General features: G+C 37.1%; 1 protein-coding gene across 1 annotated transcript in view; it reads left to right on the forward strand.

The window, feature by feature from the left end:
- The window catches only part of Map2 (microtubule-associated protein 2), a 92,967-nt gene extending 73,482 nt beyond the window's left edge, over window positions 1-19,485 (forward strand). The window contains exons 10-13 of the mRNA XM_013031819.1: window positions 1,010-1,341; window positions 14,163-14,244; window positions 18,952-19,064; window positions 19,270-19,485. Coding sequence (XP_012887273.1) covers window positions 1,010-1,341; window positions 14,163-14,244; window positions 18,952-19,064; window positions 19,270-19,485 — 743 coding nt within the window. The remainder of the gene's footprint in view (window positions 1-1,009; window positions 1,342-14,162; window positions 14,245-18,951; window positions 19,065-19,269) is intronic.
- The last annotated feature ends 1,503 nt before the right edge of the window (window positions 19,486-20,988 follow it).

A 20,988-nucleotide genomic window follows, 5' to 3' on the forward strand; every position in this document is an offset into this window, starting at 1 on the left:
ACTGAGCCAGAGAAAGATATGTATTCTAAAATCCTGTATAGTTACTAAAAGCGTTTGAGACTTTTATTTGACTCCAAACTGTCCAACTGTTGATGAAAGTAAGAGAGAAAACAGTCATCCACAAGGTTCAGGGTGATTGCATTCTTTTTTCTTTTCTTTTCTTTTTTTTTTTTTTTTGCCAGTCCCAGAGCTTGAACTCAGGGCCTAGGCACTGTCCCTGAGCTTCATTTGCTCAAGGCACTCTACTACTTGAGCCATGGCCTTTTCCATTTATGTGGTACTGAGGAATTGAACCTAGGTCTTCATGCATTCTAGGCAAGCACTCTACCAATAGGCCACATTCCCAGCCCCATGATTACATTCTTGAAACAGCCCATTTTTATAATGAGAAATCAACCTTTTTCAGTCAGAAGCTGATACAATAAAGCAATGTCTGACAGCTTTTACTTAATGCACATGTAGACCACAGAGCTACTCATGTAAGCCAGAGGTATAACAAGATTCAATAGGAACCTTTCTACATATGATAAACATGTTATCTGAATACACAGTTCTAGGTTGTGTGTATACCTACATCTTTATCTCAGAATGAATGTATTTATGGAGAGGGATGAGTGATCATATGCCATTCAGGAATCTTCTGTGAACAGGATCCACATGCTACATTAAGCATACTCTCTGTTTCCAGCAAAAGGAAAGCTATATACCCTAGTTATTTCAGATAGAAACTGAGTTTTGAGATAACTCATGATGAGAACTATGGAGAGCAAATCAAGAAAAGCAAAATCAAGTCTTATATTTGTGGCAATTTTTTAAAAAATGTGTTCAAAAGAAAGTCACCAGCTTCTAAACCTAAAGATAGGAGGACCTCACCTTTTCTTTTCTTTTTTTTTCAACACCGTTGCAATGATTTGTACTTATTTACAAATACCTTAGGAACTAAATAGCTGGGGAGTTCTGGGGACGTTTTCAATTCTGTGGTTTTTGTCCCACTTGCTTGTTAACATAGGGTCAGAGCCAATTCGCAGAGCAGGAAAAAGTGGCACCTCAACCCCCACAACCCCTGGATCCACTGCTATCACTCCTGGCACCCCACCAAGTTATTCTTCACGCACTCCAGGCACTCCTGGAACCCCCAGCTACCCCAGAACACCTGGAACCCCCAAATCTGCCATCTTGGTGCCCGGTGAGAAGAAAGTGGCCATCATTCGCACTCCTCCAAAGTCGCCTGCTACTCCCAAACAGCTCCGGCTTATTAACCAACCACTGCCAGACCTGAAGAATGTCAAATCCAAAATTGGATCGACAGACAACATCAAATACCAGCCGAAAGGGGGCCAGGTAAGAATCCTGTGGTCATCTCTTTGCTGCCAGAAAACCTCACTCATTTATATTCTCTTACACGAGTTTTAATCCAACAGTTCTCAAAGAGCAAGGGAGATGTAGGTGTTCCTGAGTTACTGGTTATGGAGTTGTGGTTACTGGTTTGTGTGGAATCTTGGTAATCTGAGGAAGTTATCTTATAAAATATATGTCCTGTTTTTCTGGATATTATTAGGTAACATTTGGTTAAACCAGACCAAGACTCTTCTAGTCGATTTCAGAATGGATCTCTGTGGCTTTGTGTACTTTAACTTAAGAGATATGGATTTTGTTTTTTATTTTGGATCCGGATCATGAGCTTCTGTCACTATCTTTCATGATTCCAATTTTGTCTTCTTCCTGTTTCCTCAAGGAGTCACTCTCATATTTATTTCAATTGAGAGCATGGTTCACCAAGTTATTTCTCTGACTACCTTTGCCTGAATATTGCAGAGGACAAGTGTTTATGTTGTAATAAACAAGTAGTTCAAAATAATTCTTCTGAATGAAGCTATAGCTCAGGAACTTCTGTTTAAGATGAGATGTATTGCAGTTATTAGCAAAGTTTACTTCAAACTATAGCTCCTGAACAAACACTCATCTCTTTCCTAAGCAGGGGGCTGTGAGTTCTACCCTTCCCTGAATCTAGCCCTATGCTATATATTTGGGCAAAGCTTAGAAAGAAAAAATACAAGCATTTAATATTATCCTTTGATCCTAATAGTATTGTTACATTCATCAGTTTTGCACATTAAGAAAGGAAAATATTCTGGGCCTTTTAAAAAGTGTTGTATTATTTTTATAATTAGCCATGAATAATATGGAGAGACAATTTGAATGAAATCTGTTTAATATTGAATGGAAAATTTCTTGTAGCTTTATGAGAGAGATTATAAAATGAAATAACTGCTTTCTAAACAACTACTATTTAAAATCAGTTCTATTTATATATCCTCATGTTCTAAATATATCCTTAACTGAATATGGTTTGGGATTTTTTTTAATGTCCTAGAAAAAGTTGATATATCTTCTTAGAATTGCACAGAAATATAAGTAATTTCTAAGATAGTGTTCTGAAACTAAAAACAAAATATAATGAAAATGAAAGATATTGATAAAAATTAATATAGAATTTTATAATACATGGTTTTGTTTAAAGGAGTCCTTAAGGTCAAGAAGAATGATTTTAGCATAAGCTTTGCAGCAATTTCTAAGATTAAATCAGTCCTCTCCCCCACAAAAAATGCAAGGATGTCTGTTTTCATTTTACCAATTCTAGTTGCATTTTTATGTCTAATTTTACTTGATTTCCACTATATTTGCCAATTCATGAAGTTGATGTAAGAGACTTTCTGTTTTCATCTGTACTGAAACTACCCTCAAGATCGTATTACTTAGGCAAGAGTAAAGACATAACACAAAAATTACAACAAAAATAGCCTCAAAAATCAGAGTCATTTAAAGGAAAATCTCTTCTTTCATCTGGTAAGTGTTAAGTTGCTTTAGTATTATCTTTGGGTCAAATAACTTGGAAAACATCTACTGCAGTGAAGTTATAAAATGATTTTTGTTGCAGAAGCAAGAAATATTTCCTTTGTAAAATGAGAGACAGATGGAAGATATTTACCCTCTATTTTGTAATAGGTATGCAAATGCATTTGAATTATAGAGAGAAGTGAATTCAAAACTTGATACCCATTGCAACTGAACTGCCTTTGTAGGAATAAATATATATCTTCACACTTCACCACAATCTCCTTAAAATCTCTCTTTACAGTGTATGATCTTCACAAATGCAGGGAGTGAGGAAGAGCTTTTTTTGTTTTTCTGTACATGTTAAACTACTAGAGGACTGAACAACACTTTTGTAGTTGCTAGTTTTTAGAATGATTGAAAAATCAATCCATGTAGAACTCATGGAAATGATCAGCATGAGAAGTTAAAGATACATATACATGTATATTTAAATAAATTATATTTTTATGCGTTCTGTTACTGGAGCTTGAAGTCAAGGCCTGGGCATGGTTCCTTAGCTTTTCTCACTCAAGGCTGGCTCCCTAGTACTTGATCCACAGCTTCACTTCTGGTTTTTTGTGGTTGATTGGAGATCAAGTCTCATGGACTTTCCTTTCTGGGCTGGCTTCAAACATTGATCCTCCATTCTCAGCATCCTGAGCAGCATCAGTCACCATCACCCAGCTAAGACATTTCAAACAGGACTGAGCACCTTTAAAAGACACTGTCCTCTGATGGCATGTTGCTCTCAATTTTTGATTCGTTATCCTAGAAGAGACAATGAGCTTTATTCAGAAGCTACATTGTGTAATATGGGAACTCAATAACTTCTCAAGTTAGGAAACTTTATTTTCCCCTAATTTGAACATTTATTGGTCTTCTGGACATATACTATTTATATTTTCTATCCCTTATCTCTTGTTAATGCTCAGTTTTCTATTGCTAGAGAAGCTCAGCTCAGTGGTTCAGTTCACTGAGCCAAATCAATGCTTAATGGAAAAGATAAGCTAGTTGAAGATATGATGAACTTTACAAAAAGCAATAAGGTTAATCTTCTTAGCTAAAACATAAATTCCTTCTACTGGACAGAGCATATATAATCATGGATTCACTGTAGATAGTACGATGTATTCATTTAATTTGTTATTTAAAAAAATCTATCTCAGTATTAAATTAAAAGTATTTACAGTAAGTTCTGCAATCTACATTCAATTTAAATTTTAAACTAAGGCTAGCTTGATTAAAAACACAGTTTCTCTGAACATATAGCCTGAAAAGTTTAGACATCTTGATAAATCTTTTTTGTGTTTGTGTGTTTTCTGTCTCTAGTGTTTTCCTGTCTATATATAGGGTTTGTATTTTTAAGAGGAATTTAAAATTATGTAGATTACCCTTACATGTTTAACAGGCTTTTTGTTTTTTCTCCTTCAGCTTTCTGAAAAGCATAAGTTCTGTGCCTTCATAATAGTTAAGTAATTTAACATAACTGATGAGGCATTTTCAGAATTCATTTTTATTGGCTACTCATTGGATGGGTTGGTTCATGAGACCCTGATCTCTCCTTAGCCATGTCTGAATATCTGATTGAGGCCTTGTGAATTGTGTTCCATTGCTTCATTCATGACTACAGTTAGCTATTCTCAGATCAGCCACGCTAATCTTCATGGTATATGCAAACAAAATGTGCATATTAAAAGAAAGAGCACTGTTCATCTTTAATATAAAAAAAAACTTGTGGAATTCCTCAGCCTGTTACCTTCTCAGACAGTATATCCTGCCATCTTTTTTTTTTTTTTTTTTTCGGTCATGGGGCCTGAACTCTGAGCCTGGGCACTGTCCCTCAGTTTTTCAGCTCAAGGAAAGTGCTCTACTGCTTGAGCCACAGCGCCACTTCTGGTTTTCTAGTGGTTTATTGGAGATAAGAGTCTCACAGACTTTCCTGCCTGGGCTGGCTTTGAACTGTGATCCTCAGATCTCAGCCTCCTGAGTAGCTAGGATTACAGGCGTGAGCCACCAGCGTAGGCTTAATCCTGCCATCTTAAAAAAGAAGTCTATTTAAATCCATTAGACTAGGGCTGGGAAGTTGGCTCAGTGGTAGAGCGCTTGCCTTGCATGCCTGAGGCCCTGGGTTCGATTCCTCAGCACCACATAAGCAAAAAGAAAAAAGCCGGAAGTGGCGCTATGGCTTAAGTGGTAGGGCACTAGCCTTGAGCTGAAGAGCTGAGGGACAGTGCTCAGGCCCAGAGTTCAGACCCCACAACCGGACCAAAAAAAAAAAATCCATTAGACTAGAACTTATAAAGTATATTATTACTTTCTAGAAATAAATCAATGTACTTTCTGAAGTACCCCATTTTCGGATGTTCCCTCATAGACCACCAGAGACCACAATCAATGCAAACAGCAAAGAGTCGTTTATTGCAAGCTCGAGCTTGGTCCTCCGCGCACTTGGCAACCCGTGACGTTAAGAGGCCATGAGCATAGAATCAGCACAGTTTTTACAGTATTGAACAAACAACTTTAAGGAACTTTTGCATTAGAAATTACATGATTGGTTAACATTTAAAGCAAGCTAAGCTGGGCAAATATGATTGGTTGACCTTTACATAAAAATATCCTTGGTCCATAGCTTGACCAAAAAACGGTTATGAGTCACATCTGGACCAACAGAATGCATGGCATGTCTCGCCCTGGGCTCTGAAGAACCGGTTGGTCAGAAAATTATATGGTTTTCCTAGGAGCCGAAACTCTTAGCCCTAGGTTGCTAGGGGGCAACACCACTTGGGGGTAATCACCTGCCTTAAGGAAATGCCATCTATGGCTCCAAGAATTGTGCATGGCTTTCTGTCATAAATTCCTAGCATTGGGGCTAAAGTGGGCCACAAGTTAAGTCGCAGAACTGAGATGGGGTCTTACGTAAAATGGAATTGCTTAGGTTTTTCACTTTCTGTTAGGAAAATGGAGGAGAAAGGAACAGGCTGGACTCAGTCTCAACTGGTGAGGACTGTGTATTGCGGAGCAGTGAGGAGCAGGCAACCTTCCCAAGAGATTGGAGGTGGTGCAAAAGGTGGGGGTGGAGTTATGTTTTTATGGGTCCAAGAAGGCTTAGGGCTGGCAGAGGTGAATAGAATGTTTATCTCCAGGCTTAGGTCTGAGTACCCTGCCAGTGTCATGCAAATCCTTGCACACTGGGGTTTTTCCTGACTTCCTAAGTGTCTGGGATAACAGGGAGGAAGTCAGTTCTTCACTCTCTATCTCTTAATTCTGTATGGACCCATTGAATTTAATGGAGCTATCTATACTTTTCACTACCTTAGTGTAAGACATATTTTTTGTCTCTTGCTGATATCACTCCAATAATTGTTACCTGGTGTCCCTGTATCTATATTTGTCTCCACCGGATGTACTATAGCCAGGATTTCTTAGATTTGTAAGTAAACATTCCATTGTCTAATTAATTATTTAATGTGTAGTTTTGTCTACCTAGAATATTATACATGATATCCACAAAATGAGAAATGAGATCATCCTATCTTCAGAGACCTATACTTAGGAGGTGCCCAAGAAATATTCATGCAGTGAAAGTTGAATGAGTGTCATATATCATTTATACAAATAGACCCTTAATAACACAGGTGACTATGAATACTTCGTGCTACTGTGATTATTTCCACATTTGGATCGCAATGGTATTTGCTAAAAGAACGTATAGAGGCATGCTTATGAAATAGAATATGAAGACAGAAAGACTGAATGAGACCATTTTTTCATTCATACATTTGTTCATATTTGTTATTTATTAAGACGACTAAATTACTTCATGGCAAAACAGGAAGGGGACTTCTGAAGTATGATCTCTAAAAACCTAGGCCAACAGGGAGTCATTTGTTTTGTTTTGCTTCTTCTGCTTTTTCCTGTTCTCTCAGCCCACATAGGGTCTTGCCTTTGTTTTAATTTTAAGAATAATTGCTAAAGTAGAGAAAGTAATAAAATGCCTTATAAAGTTAAAAATACTGCGTCAACCCAGCATTTTGTAAAAACCTATTCAGTGAAATGTTTTACATTATATTGGAAAGATTTAGTTTAATTTTTATTTATATATTTTTAGTATCAAAGTCATTATTATCCCCATATGAGAGGTCTTTAAGATCAGGCACCCTGTCTTTATTGCAATAGGATTTTTGTAACCATAATTTAAATGTCTAAGGTAGGTAGGTCAATGAAAAATTGGGGAGTTACAGTTTGTAAATAGTTATCAAATACTGTGAAAATTATTACTTTGAGTTTATCAAGTTGAGACCTATGGAGCCTCTTTATACTCATTCATAAGCCAAAGAAGAACATGGAAACTCTGGGCCTGGGCTCTGTCTCTCAGCTCTTCAGCTCAAGGCAAGCACTCTACCACTTGAACCACAGCACCACTTCCAGTTTTCTGGTGGTTTATTGGAGAGAAGAGTCTCACAGGCTTTCCTGCCAGGGCTGGCTTTGAACCACCATCCTCAGATCTCAGCCTCCTGAGTAGCTAAGATTATAGGCATGAGTCACCGGTGCCTAGCAGCTATTTTTTTTCCCCACCATCTTGGCCACTATTCCTTAGAATTTTTTAAAAATTTAAGGGTAGGCAAAATATATCAAGAAAGTACAGCATGTGAATTTGGAAAGCCTAGGGATCTGTTAATTTTCTTGAATTACAACAGCTGTTGCATGTATAACATTCCCTACAGCTACCACTAAAAGACTACTTAAAAGTATTTCACATTGGGTCTAGTGACAAACCTTATTGATGCTTCTTCCACCCACATACTCTTTCAAATTTTCAGCAGTATCTATTCACTCCAAGGTTTTTCAGTGGAGCTCTACTTTTGGGGGCTGTGTTATACAGTGCCCATGAGAAAATTGGTCCCTCTAACTTATCTACAGAATTGTTCTTTGGGGCAAGCTTGCATATGAATTGAAATATATTTATAGTTTATACGTGATATAAGTAAATTTGAAGAGACTATTGCTCAGTAGAGACAAGATTAATTAAATTCTGAATGAAGTCTAGTGGTTGTATAATCTAAATACATTTCAGAATGTAACTGCAGGCTATTTGAAGAACACGATCACTGTCAAAGGATGTGGTTGTGTTCTTGTTTTAGCATATGGTATGTTGGGATGTCACAGAGGATAGGTAAACAGTGTTCATTAAATTAATCATTGAGGAAGAAGAGTGCTTTTGAGTGAGACAGGAGAGATTTTGTAATTGAAGGCCTAAGCTCTCCTGAACAAGAACAAAGTTGGAAGGAGTTTACTCCTGTGTGGCTGAGGCACACACTCTGTCAGCAGAGTGTCCTCTACCTTCTCACCTTCTAAGACAACCTCACTCAGAAGAAGAAACAAGTGTATTTCAACTGAGACTCATCCATAGAGGATGCTTGAGGGTCCAGAAAGAATCCACATTTTGGACACCCAGTTACTGTCCATATATATCAGTGCCTTGAGCTGACATTGAGCCTTTCAAGAAGATAGCAGCATCAGAGAGTGGCAGTTTTTTTTTAAATATCAAATCCCATTGCGCAAGAAATTCAAGCTGAACTTTAGATGAATGCCTCTGGCTTATTATTGCATTACAAAAATTTGTACTTTGGGCATATATTCTTTACAAATTTCATATTTCTTATTAGTAAGGGATATTTGTTCTTATGCAGCCTATATTTTTTTTGTTTTACTCTCTTCCTAGAGTGACCCAATTTTAGGGAGAAAACTGCTAGTTTCTCTTAAGGAACAATTAAACCTATGGAGAAAGAATATAGTAATGATCCCTTCAACCAAATCATCGCAATATAATCCCACAAGCCTCACACTAGGAAGACCCAGAAAGTAATCATAATATTCTTCTTTAATGTGGTGGAAGAATCAACCAGAATTTGTGAGAAATTGAAATTGAATTTTTTATATTTTATTAACCTAGCTTTATACAAATCTTCACATTATGTGAACCTGTGTGAACCAAAGTACTCTGTTTATGCAAGTTTTGAATATAACCCATGAGACTAAAATCCAGGTTTGTGACATATACAAAAATGAAAGAGAAATATCCAAAATCAGAGTTACCGATCATTCTCTTTGCCTCACTAACAAGTTTTGGTATATTTAATAAGCTATACTGAATTTGGAGGAAATTTGAATTAAGACAAGTGTTATAAAGATGATCTAATTGACTGAGATAATATTTTTTCACTCCTGCTGTGAAGTATGTAAAAGAAAAAATTATCATACTTTTCTAAGTTACTTTATTACTAATATTGTTGGTATATCTTGGTTAAATAAATTTTAAAAAATGAAAGCATGCCTTAGAGATAGACTTGGATGATGGATATTCAAATTTTTCCTTGTATATGATGAACTTCAAAAAATTAGTTTATCTAATAGAAAATTTTAACCATTTTTTTTCTAAAGAGTCTGTGACCTTAAAATGACTTTTTTTCTTAAGCTACCTTTTAGGAATGCAGAATTTTTCTTCAGAGTGAAAATTGCTTCTCAAGCAGTTTAGAACTATTAGTAAAATCTAGTTATAATTCAACTCTTTAATTTTAAAGGGGAGAATCTGGAATATAGCTCTGTCTGTTATAGGCTGCCATCAAGTCTTCAATATTCTGTAATGATTTTGAGGACAGCTGGTATTGGTATAATTAATTTTTTCTTTTCTTTTCTTTTTCTTTTTTTGTCATGGGGCTTGAATTCTCAGCCTGGTTGCTGTTCCTGAGCTTCACAGCAGCACTTCCAGTTTTCTGGTGGTTTATTGGAGATAAGAGTCTCATGGACTTTCCTCCCAGGCTGGATTTGAACCACAATCCTCAGATCTCAGCCTTCTGAGTAGCTAGGATTACAGGCATGAACCACTAATGCCTGGCTAATTAATTCTTTTTAAGATGCTATTTGTAAATGACTATAGAGACCTTGGACATGAAGCAGTTTGTAGTTTTGTTAAGATACAAACTTGAGTCACCAGGACTGACTAGCAAGTACTCAGCAGTTAAGTGGTCCAGCTTGATATAAACCTTGATATGTATCAGTATCCTCAAAGTGGCTTTGTTTCTCTTTACTCAGCCTCTAAGAAATTGCAGGATGACGGTCTGGAGAACCATTGATACTCATTTTATCATACTTTGCCTCATTGCAGATATAAAGATGATAGTATGAAGCTATTAGAGTATGGGAGTATGGAAGGAATATGCCGCTAATGTACATTGAGGTTGAGACAAAGGTTGAGGAAGTCAACAGTCAAAAAAGCCAGCTAATTGTTTTACTGGGAGGCGAACAACTCCTTAGAAAATCAAGAGCAAATCCACAGAAGCTAGCTTTTATGTTTTAGTATTTTTAAGATTCTAGATCATCTCTAAACAATGGTAGAAGCATGACCCTTTGGAACTGAATCATTTGTTTGGGGAAACAAAAATTATGAGACAGCCAATTAAATATTAAGGTCAAACAGACTTTCAAAACTTAAATTTCCATTTGTTTTAATAAGTGAATTAGACTCAAAATTTGGCTTTTGATCACTTGGTAATAAGTCACTTGATTGGTACTGTAATGATCTCTACCCTGAAATTCATAAATGCATAAACCAAATACTTTTTATTCTCAATGATTAATTAAATGGCTTACATAAATTCTATTCATTGACACAATGATTATGTACTATAGAAAATAATTTTATTGTTAGCAGACATAATAAACCAGCATTACTCACTTTCTGAAAATAACTTATGGGTTTTTTTTTTTCTATATGATTTTAAAACTTACCTTCATCCACACATATATTAAATTCTTACAGCACAACAATACTTACTGTAATATCCTTAAGTCCTTTTAAGTTGAAATTTTTGTTCCATCTTAGAGAGTGGCCTAGTCATCATGTCTCTGAATTCTAATTTTGACAAGAGGCCTTGGGCTTCTAAGGAAAGCTGTCAATGATATTTCTCAGTTGGGGACAAGCTGTCTTGTTCATGTTAGAAAGGCACTGTGATTTAAGCTTTGGCTAGTTAAAAATACTCACTATACAATGTCCTTGTAGATTTTAAATTCTTTCTGGCAAATACCAAGTGATGTGTTAACATTCTTGAAAAGGCCGTATATATAGGGTAAATTAATTTAATTTTTTTTTTTACCTAAGAGGAGAAGTTGTCATTTAAAGCAATGGCGATAGATTTCTTTTTAGCAATGAAGGAGAGGAGGCATCACTACCATAAAGCAAAACAAATAATAGCAACAAAAAATAAATCTTTTTCTATGCTTACATTGTTTGTCCTTCAAGGCATAGCAACTTTGAAAGATACATGAAAAAAATCATGAAAGAGTTATGACTTTGTGCAGTACATTACACTAGAGTAATGTATTTTTACAAATCTGGGTGTGCTGTTGTCTTCAAAATGAATGCTTGACTTCCTTAAAATAGAAATTGAACCAAACTTTAAATCTGCTAGATTCAACCAAGGCCTAGACTATATCTGCATGACTTAGTAGAAGCCAACTAACCATCTTTAGTTTTTCTAAAAATGAATAGAATGCTTCACCAGTAGCATCTAGAAACATCTCCAGAGAAAGGCCTTTTCCCTCACAGAGCCAAACCTGCAAGGGAACCATGTGATCTTTTAGCAGAGCAGACTTAGAGTATCTTTTTTTTTTTTACCTTTTTGAGGTCCCGAAATTTCTTCCCTTGGATGAATGGGAAGCTTGACCTTGAAAGCTCAATGTAGACTAATAGAACCGTCAAGCTTGTGATGTGATTCATAATTATGATAGATGTTTTTTTTTTGCTGTGGGGCTGCGAGGAAAACTGGTGTATTATTCAGGGTTGTAATCCTGAACAATACTAAACTATACTGTTGAGTGTTCCCTCGAGTGGACCCGAATCCCAACGTTGCCAGCCTTTTTTTAACACAGATAATTCGCCTTTTATTTTTCTACTCCTTCGGGCATATCACAGGGATACTTAATGCTTTTGAACATTTGGTCCTTGGGGTACTGGGAAATAGGGACTCATATTTACACAATATAAATGTGTTTCTGTTCCAGTGTGAATTCCTTTTCATAAATGAATATGCAGTAGGTTAAGGAGGCCTTTGGTGCTCCCAATTCTGGTTCTTATACCCACTATCTTGAAAGAACAGATGCACAGTGAAGTTACCTCCAATTCCTTTTAGGTTAGTATTTTAAACAAGAAGATCGATTTTAGCAAAGTTCAGTCAAGATGTGGTTCCAAGGATAACATCAAACATTCTGCTGGGGGAGGAAATGTAAGTAGACAGCTTCTGTCCTGATTGCGTTGGAGCCACCTGCATAGCTGGCACCTTGTCTCTTCCTCTGCCTTTCTCCCAGCACACTCCTGCCTCTCACTGCTGCTCCATGTCACTTGGTGTGGTAGCTCTCAGCCTTGCATTCTTGCCATGGGCTTCCCATCCTTTCCTCTAAGATGATCAGCAAAGTTCCCACTTTCACGTGGGAAAGAAAACATAGTCGGAAAGCATCAGTCCTTTACTAAGGATGGCAAACCCATTTCTCTTGCCAACTTTGTCTGCTGTCCTTTTTGTCTTCAAGGTATTTCTTGTGCTCGCTCTTATCTCCCCTGAGTAGTTTGCTGGACTCACTTTTCTAGCTCCATTTAAATTACCCTAGAGGCGAAGGTTCTGATACTTGAAAATGCACAAAGTGTGTAATGCCAGTCTCCAGTGGTTCATTATTCATGAAAGTTGGGGTATCGTTTAGAATAATGCAAAATGAGTGAAGTGGAGCTCATCTATAATTTAAAGTAAAATGTTTAAAGTCCTAGTTTACATTTTGTCTTGACGGGCTTATTCCTGTGTCTTCCATGTAGTGAAAATAATATCCTCTGAGTGGAAGTGAATGGTGAGTCCATACCTCTCCTGCCTCCACCATGCTGGAAGAGAAGCTAAAGTAGTCAACAAACTCATGCTAAAGAAAGCATGCTTCTTCCTAAAATGATTCTTTAAGGGTCAAATGTGTGACGGTTCTACAGACTCTCTCATCAAAAGTTTATGTTCAGCTGCTCTGTGCCTCAAGTAACTTATCAGGCTTCTTACCCTTTAACTTACAGAGCCATCAATAGTTCAACATGTCTTGGCTATTTGTTCCTCAGCAGGGCAGAAATGGAGTTAATCCCTGAGGAAAATGAGATAAGCAAGCACCTTCTACAGGGGCTGTCAGATGATAAAGCAGCTTCACTAAGCATAAAAATGTCTTTGTGGTGGGAAATCCATTCTAGTATTTGAGGGACTCCGTTAAGATTCTGGGTTAGGCCTCAGGGTCAGTATTCATTCACATGATTGCTTTGCTCAGGGTGCCCTGACTGTAAGAGCATAGCACAGAAGCAGCCCCAGTCCAGGTAATTCCCTCGAAGGCATCAGAGCGTGGCTTGTGCTATCCTGTGCTGCAGATGTTGTTGATCACAGTGCAAAGGATAAGTTGGGATTAAAAAGTATCTTGAAATTAATAGGACACTTCCAGCCTTGAAAAAACTTTCTTCTAATAAAAATAGTTCATTTAAATACAGTAACTGGGGGCCCTCGGGGTCTGAGGAGTTCATGTGTATACCACAGGTAGAGAGCAGGTGGGCCACGTTGTAAAAGGACGGCTTCAAATACTGGGACAGAAAACATTTTCAACAGAATGTAAAAATGAAGCAAAATGCTCTCACTTTATTAGTTGGTGTGCAAGGAAAAAAATCCATTTAGCCAAGAAAGGACAAGTTAATCTTTTCGGAAAGCACATTTCGAACTTTCTTCTTCTGTCTGAAGGCAGTGTTGATCATCTTGTAACTAGAGCAGTGTCAGCCACTTCTGTGTAAAACTCACTTTGTAAAGGATAATCCACTACTACTCTTGGCTCTTTGCTTATAGAAAGATTTACCTTGGTGTGCCTTGGTTCTCTGAGTAGAAGCTTGCCTTATTAATATAAATGTTCCTGTGCTCTTGTGGTCTGACTTGCTTTCTACTAATAAAATCTTCTATTCCAGGATTTTCAATCACTTGGGTTCCTTCTGATACGATGGGAAGAGAATTTGGGCAATTAGGCTTGTGGGGTGTGTGTGTGTGTGTGTGTGTGTGTGTGCATGTATGTGTGTGCGTGTGTGTGTGTGTGTACACATGAACATGAGTGCTTCAGTTAGGATTTCAGAATATATCATTGTGTGTTGTTAGTGTGGATGTGTTTCTAGATTTTGATGTGATCTGAGTGTTTTCCTTGTCTAAAACATTTTAAGTGTTTCTGTGTGGTTTATGCAGGTACAAATTGTTACCAAGAAGATAGATTTAAGCCATGTGACATCCAAATGTGGTTCTCTGAAGAATATCCGTCACAGGCCAGGTAAACTAATACTTTTTGGTAGTAATATTTAATGAATACTTTTTGGTAGAAATATTTCACTGGATTTAAGAAATTAATAAGAAGATTTTGTTGTTTTGTGTTATTATAGAATACCTAACTGAGGAGATGTTTAAAATTCTTGATATTTCGTCTTTTTGTAAATGTAAACTTAAGTTACAAATGTCAAAGCATCTTCATTTAGAACAAAAAATGCAATTTCTGTGACCAGGCTGTATGCGTATGACAGGTTAATAATTAAAATTTATCCAAGTTGCAAGTGTCTCTATTACTCATCATACTTAGTGGAGTTCTTTCCTGTAAAATATGTTTGGTCTTGCACCCATTCCGAACATTTACTGAAAGCAGTATTTCAAAATATTTTCATTAAATTACTTTTCTATATTATTTAAACTAAGAACTACTATCTAGGCTCCAGTGGCTCACACCTATAATCCTAGCTACTCAGGAGACTTGAGATCTGAGACTTACTGTTTGAAACAGGCCTGGGCAAGAAAGTCCATAAGGCTCTTATCTCCAATTAACTACCAAGAAAAGCTGGAAATATGGCTGTGGCTCAAGGAGTAGAGCACTAGCCTTGAATGACAAAGCTCAGGGACAGCGTCCAGATCCTGAGTTCAAGCCCCAGGATTTTGACAAAAACAAACAAACAAAATTGCATTTAGCATAGCTGAAGTTCATTTAATGAACTTCTCAGATTCTTTATTCAATCTATCTTTATCCATAAGCACTGAAAGTCCTCAGCATAAAGGAATACTTTCTCAATTTTTTTCATATATAGCTAAAATAGCTATATCTATCTATATCTCTCTATAAATCTATATATAGAGACATATGTCTATATATCTGTATCTCTATAGTTTCACTCTCATAAATATGTAATAGATTACATATGTAGCAATATGTATTTTTTATTCTGTAACTGTATATTGAGAACATTTTTATACAATTTATATATCTCATTGAAATATACAATGGCAAAGCCATTTGGTTTTAACCATCTATTCTTGGTATCTTAAAATATAAATCAATTAATATATTATTTCCATTAATCAGTGCATCAAATGTTGTCAGAAATAAAGTATAAAAATAATTTTGCTGAATAAAACCTACAAGCAGAAGAAAATTATTAAGCACTTAATGGTTGAAAACAAAGACAGGTGCTTTTACATCTTAAAATAGGCAAGTACATTTGAAATGTTTGGAATTCTAGATTCATTGTGTCACAGCTTATGAAGCAAGTTAAGGAGTTATAAGTTCCAAAAGCGGAGTCTCAGTTACTGGGTTCAAAACTGATATCACAGAACCAGTTTCTCTGTTATTCCTAGGACAGCCGTATCTTCATGATTCTCCTGTCTAAAAATGAAGCTTACAGGGTCTGGGAAGGTGGCTCAATGGTAGAGTGCTTGCCTTGCATGCATGAGGCCCTGGGTTCAATTCCTCAGCACCACATAAGCAGAAAAGGCTGGAAGTGGCACTGTGGCTCAAGTGGTAGAGTGCTAGCCTTGAGCTGAAGAGCGGAGGGACAGCACCCAGGCCCAGAGTTCAGGCCCACAATCTGGAAAGAAAGAAAGAAAGAAAGAGAAAGGAAGGAAGGAAGGAAGGAGAGAAAGAGAGAAAGGGAGGAAGGAAGAAAGGAGGAAGGAAGGGAGGGAGGGAGGGAGGGAAAGAGAAAGAAGGAAAGAAAGAAAAAGAGAGAAAGAAAAGAGAAAGAAAGAAAGAGAGAAAGAAAGAAAGAAAGAGGAGGATAAAGAGGGAGAGAAAGAAAATGAAGTCTACAGATACTTAATTGACTTCGTACTATTTTGTCAACTGCCTGGTACAAAAAGGCTACAGTTTCATTCTAGACAATTAAGCTAGTCAAACTCACCAAAGGTTTGAATGGAAGCTCTAGAAATATTCTGCATATTATTTGCTGACATGAAAGGCTATTGTCAGAGACTCCCATCTCTCTCTCTCTCTCTCTCTCAGTCATGGGGCTTGAAATCTGGGCTTGGGTGCTGTCCCTGCTCAATGTTAGCTCAAGGTCAGTGCTCTACCACTTGAGCCATAGCGCCTCTTCTGATTTTCTAGTGGTTTATTGGCAATAAGAGTCTCACAGACTTTCCTGCCCAGGCTGGCTTTGAACCATGATCCTCAGATCTCAGCCTCCTGAGTAGCTAAGATTACAGTTGTGAGCCACTGGTGCCCAGCTACTCCCATCTATTTCTAAATCTACTTCTTTTATCTATTAAACTGAATCAAATGGCCTATTTCATAAAGAAATATCAGCATGCTGATCCCTAACAAAAGCAAGCTCTTCATAAAGTTACTTTAGAATATGCAGTACCAAAGGAAAAACTAAATAAATAAAAAAATTCAACACTTGGAAGCACAAACTAAAATATCTGCACTTTAGTCTGAAACTTGATAAAGATGATAGTCCTTCACAATTACTGTTCCTGAGGAGGGCAGAGCTCTTCAAAACCAAAGACCTCTGAATTCAAATAGGCTTCTCCAATGGTTATTTAAGAATTGCTTTTGGGAGAGCTTCCTTTGATGAATATATTTAGGGTCAGTATTGCATTCTTGATTTTATTCTTTTCAAAAGATAATTCAGTGGACATTCAGCAAAATTATCTTGAAACAATACATAGTCAGAAAAGAAAGTGAAGGATTTTTTTATCAGAGGCTGCCAAAAAGTAGAAAATAAGACTGCCATTTTGAAGAGATAAGTATCTAGTAGAAAGCTCAACATCATCTTGCCTCTAAGATAATTACATGTTTATAAATCATCATGAGTCATGCAAATCCCATCATAATCAACAAATGAGACCCACCGGCCAAATAAAATATGGGGAGAACACTCCATGAAATAATGCATCTTTGAAGGAAGGGCTGACTGCATAGCTTCCCTAAGCATGAGTTCTTCCTAAGAATAAACAGATGCTCTCCAAAATGGAATCCAATTAACATCTAATATCAACCCTTCCATAAAGAAATTGGGTATTGACATAAATATCTAGGTATTGCATGAGGAAACGCCACAAAGTTAGAGACCAGTGAATACTTAACTACACATTTCTCTGTTTGCGGGCTGTATAGACACAAAAGCACCAAAAGTTTGAAACTGGAAGATCTTGTTTCATAGATTCCCCTCAAAGGTTTTCTCAAATTATCAAATTCTGTGGTGAAGTGCAATGCTAGCAGAGGGTCATTATTCACCAGTGACCTTCAGAAGAACATGTACAATTGAAAGAAATTTGTGATGACAGTGAAGCAAGTCTCTTTGGTGCAGATATGCAGAGGAGTGCAACCCAGCTTCTTGCCAGGTCACAACATCAACCAGATATAAGGGTGTTATAGTTGCAATATGCCACTTCACTGATCATCAGGATGGACTGGGCTCCTGTGGCTGCATAGGCAGATGCCCCTCCCTCTCTCTTCACTCCATACACATTCCTCCTGAAACAGCACCGCTGGTCCTAAAGGATGACTGTCCCTGGTAGAGGAAAGTCATTCTGCTTCCAGAGTATAACAGTAGCTGCACTTTGCTACTAGAAACTGCAAACAAGCCCTCCAGACATCAACACTTAGTAGTGGTCTAGGACTGGCTAAGAGACACAAGACACAAGCTATCTATTTAGTATAGAATAATCTACATTCTAACTCTAAGAAAGACATGCACAGATAGGGAAAAACTACACTGAAGGGTGGTGCTGGTACCTTAACAGTCAGCAGATCCTTGAATTTCAAACTAGCTAGCATTCAAAGAAATAGCAAGGTCAAAACTTTGTCTTAGTATGATCAGATCAAGGTCCATGTCAGATTGGTTTTAAGACATCTGCAGGAGAATTTCTTAAGATTCTTTCCCTGTCAATCTATATACTAATGAAAATGGGCACGTGTATACTTAGTAGATATAAACAACCTCCATAATTAATTTCCTCTGTGACATATATGGTGTTGAGAATTTACCAATGAAACTACCATTTCTCAGTATTTGTGATCGTTTAGTTTCAGAACCACCACCACCTCACCACAGATGCCCCAATCCAAGCATGCCCACATCCCATATATAAAATTATATGGTATTTATGTATAATTTAGGAATGTCCTCTCATGCATTTTAAACTATCCAAAGATTGCTTAGAATACTTAATAAAAATAAATGCTAAATAAATCATTGTTAGGCCATATTGCTTAGGGAATAATGAAAAAGAAAAAAAATGTTTGTACATGCTGAGTATGGCTGTAGTTTTTTTTCCCAAATATATTGTATCCAAGGATTCAGAATCTGCAGCTCCAAAAGACCCACTATGTATGGCCCATTGCTGTGCCGTTCCAGCCTAAAATTTCCATGGAAAATGACTAGTCACCCTGCAGAAGAAGAACGATTATTTTTCATTCCACTTTAGTGTACTCTATTAGAAATAAAAAACTAAGTATCTCTCATTTCTAAGGTAGACATGGGCCAAATGAAGGGTATTAGTATCATGAAGCAATCCATATATTGGTATAAGAAAGATGTCATAGCTTGGGACCGACGGGGAAAATGATACAGACTGCAGATTCTGGAAGATTCCTATCAGAGGGGTCGTAGAGCAAGTAAGAGTACAGTCTGTCGGCTGCAACTATTTGGGGAGACAGTCATCAGCAACACAAGATTTAATGTCAACCAAACATTTAAAAGCCTTTCTCCTCTCCAAGGTGGTGGACGTGTGAAAATTGAGAGTGTAAAGCTGGATTTCAAAGAAAAGGCCCAAGCTAAAGTCGGTTCACTTGACAATGCTCACCACGTACCTGGCGGTGGGAATGTAAAGGTAAGAAACAACAGCATGAAAACGTTTTAAATACAATTCTGAAAATACTGTTGACCAAAACGAGCCCCAGCTTGCAGAAGTAAACAGGGAAGAAGGATGTGGCGCTGACAAGAAGGGCATTCATAGCAGCTCTGGGATTCAGGGGAAGAGTTAGGGACTAGTGAAGATGCTGCAGTTAACGAGGATGGATTCTTCTTTGAAACAGATTGACAGCCAGAAGTTGAACTTCCGAGAGCATGCAAAGGCCCGTGTGGATCATGGGGCTGAAATCATCACACAGTCCCCAGGGAGGTCCAGCGTGGCATCACCCCGACGGCTCAGCAACGTCTCTTCTTCCGGAAGCATCAACCTGCTCGAATCTCCTCAGCTGGCCACTTTGGCTGAGGATGTCACCGCTGCACTGGCTAAGCAGGGCTTATGAATACTTCTCATTTAGCACTGGAATACTAGTATTTAGGCATGAGCTCTTGGCAGGAGTGGGCTCTGAGCAGGTATTATATTCATTCTTTACAAACCATAAGATAAATAAATCTCATTCCCCCAACTGTAGTAATTGTTACAATTTTATATTTTAAAAAATAAATAGTATATGCAGAAATTGACCTGATTTCCATTTGCAACAAGAACACACTGGCTTTACATGGGTACAATTGGACAATTATTTTAGCTCTGCTCTGTTTTGCATGGAGTATTATTATTATTTTTTTAATTGCATTTTTACCTTTCACGTGCCTGAAGGCTATCCACTACATTCTGAAAGGCCTTGTTAAAATCAAAGCTGCTCATGTCACAATTCTGTTTCTGGGTGAAAAGATGAAAACTGCCCATTGTAACTTATTACAGTTTCAATTGAATCACACAGTCTGATTGCAGGAAGGGAAGAGCATGTAAGAAATGAGCTTTTTTAAAGTGTTATTTTGTATAAATGGGAAGAAAGATACAACTAAGTTATTAACATTTGGGACCTGGATAATTGTATCAGAGTATGTCAATCCAATAAATTATTTAACTAACTAAAAAGAGAATAGTTGCAAAGCATTTGAGCTGTGGTTGAGGCAGTGCATAAGTGCATCTGGTAGGAGGGATGCACTTTCATTAGGATGGACTTATGTCTGATTAGAATGTCTGTTGATTGGCTAGATTTGTGTCCATACCCCTTTTCCATTTGTTTGATACAGTATTATAGATATAAATATATATATATTTCTCTGTGGCCATTTGTGATACTTCCTCATATACTTGAATATTACACTTCTTTATTCACAGTATCTGTGTCTCCTGCACCCTTTGGTGTTGCAATTTTAGGTATGTGAAAGTAGATGTTAGCAGGGTTCTCTCACTATTTAAAAAAATACATTAAAAAAAGACAAAAATGTTTTAGCATGAAGTTACTTTCTGAAACAACTCAACGCTATAACTGTTTTAGTGCCAGATACAAGTCTCTCCCGTGATGCTAGAAAAATATTTTTTCTTTGCTTTCACCAATATGGAAGTTTGTGGGGCCAGTCCAGTTATACATAAAAGGGTTTACAGATTGTTGGTTTAAGATCATGGATTTATCTCATTTGTCATCACAGAATAGTTTGGGTTTTATTCCTAAGTAAATCTTAAGATTAATTACCTTTCTATGTTTTTGTTTTTCATTTGCTAAAGTTGAAACTAACAGTGCTAATTTGAGATGCATTCTAATTCTTCCAAAAAGTATCTGTTTATTAAATTCTCTAATGGATCATTGACTTCTTTGACCCAAGTAAAGATCCATTGAATAGAAGACAGGGACGGGGGAGGGGACAGCTAGAGAATCTATTGCTCTAAAACATTCGAGACACAGATATCTAAACCAGATTTTCCCAGGACTCCAACACTACACTCTGTAAAAAAACAGAGTGTGACTTTGCATTACTTATTAGTTCTGACTTTACAT

Source organism: Dipodomys ordii, unplaced genomic scaffold, assembly GCF_000151885.1.
Source record: "Dipodomys ordii isolate 6190 unplaced genomic scaffold, Dord_2.0 Scaffold1, whole genome shotgun sequence".
Taxonomy (NCBI): domain Eukaryota; kingdom Metazoa; phylum Chordata; class Mammalia; order Rodentia; family Heteromyidae; genus Dipodomys; species Dipodomys ordii.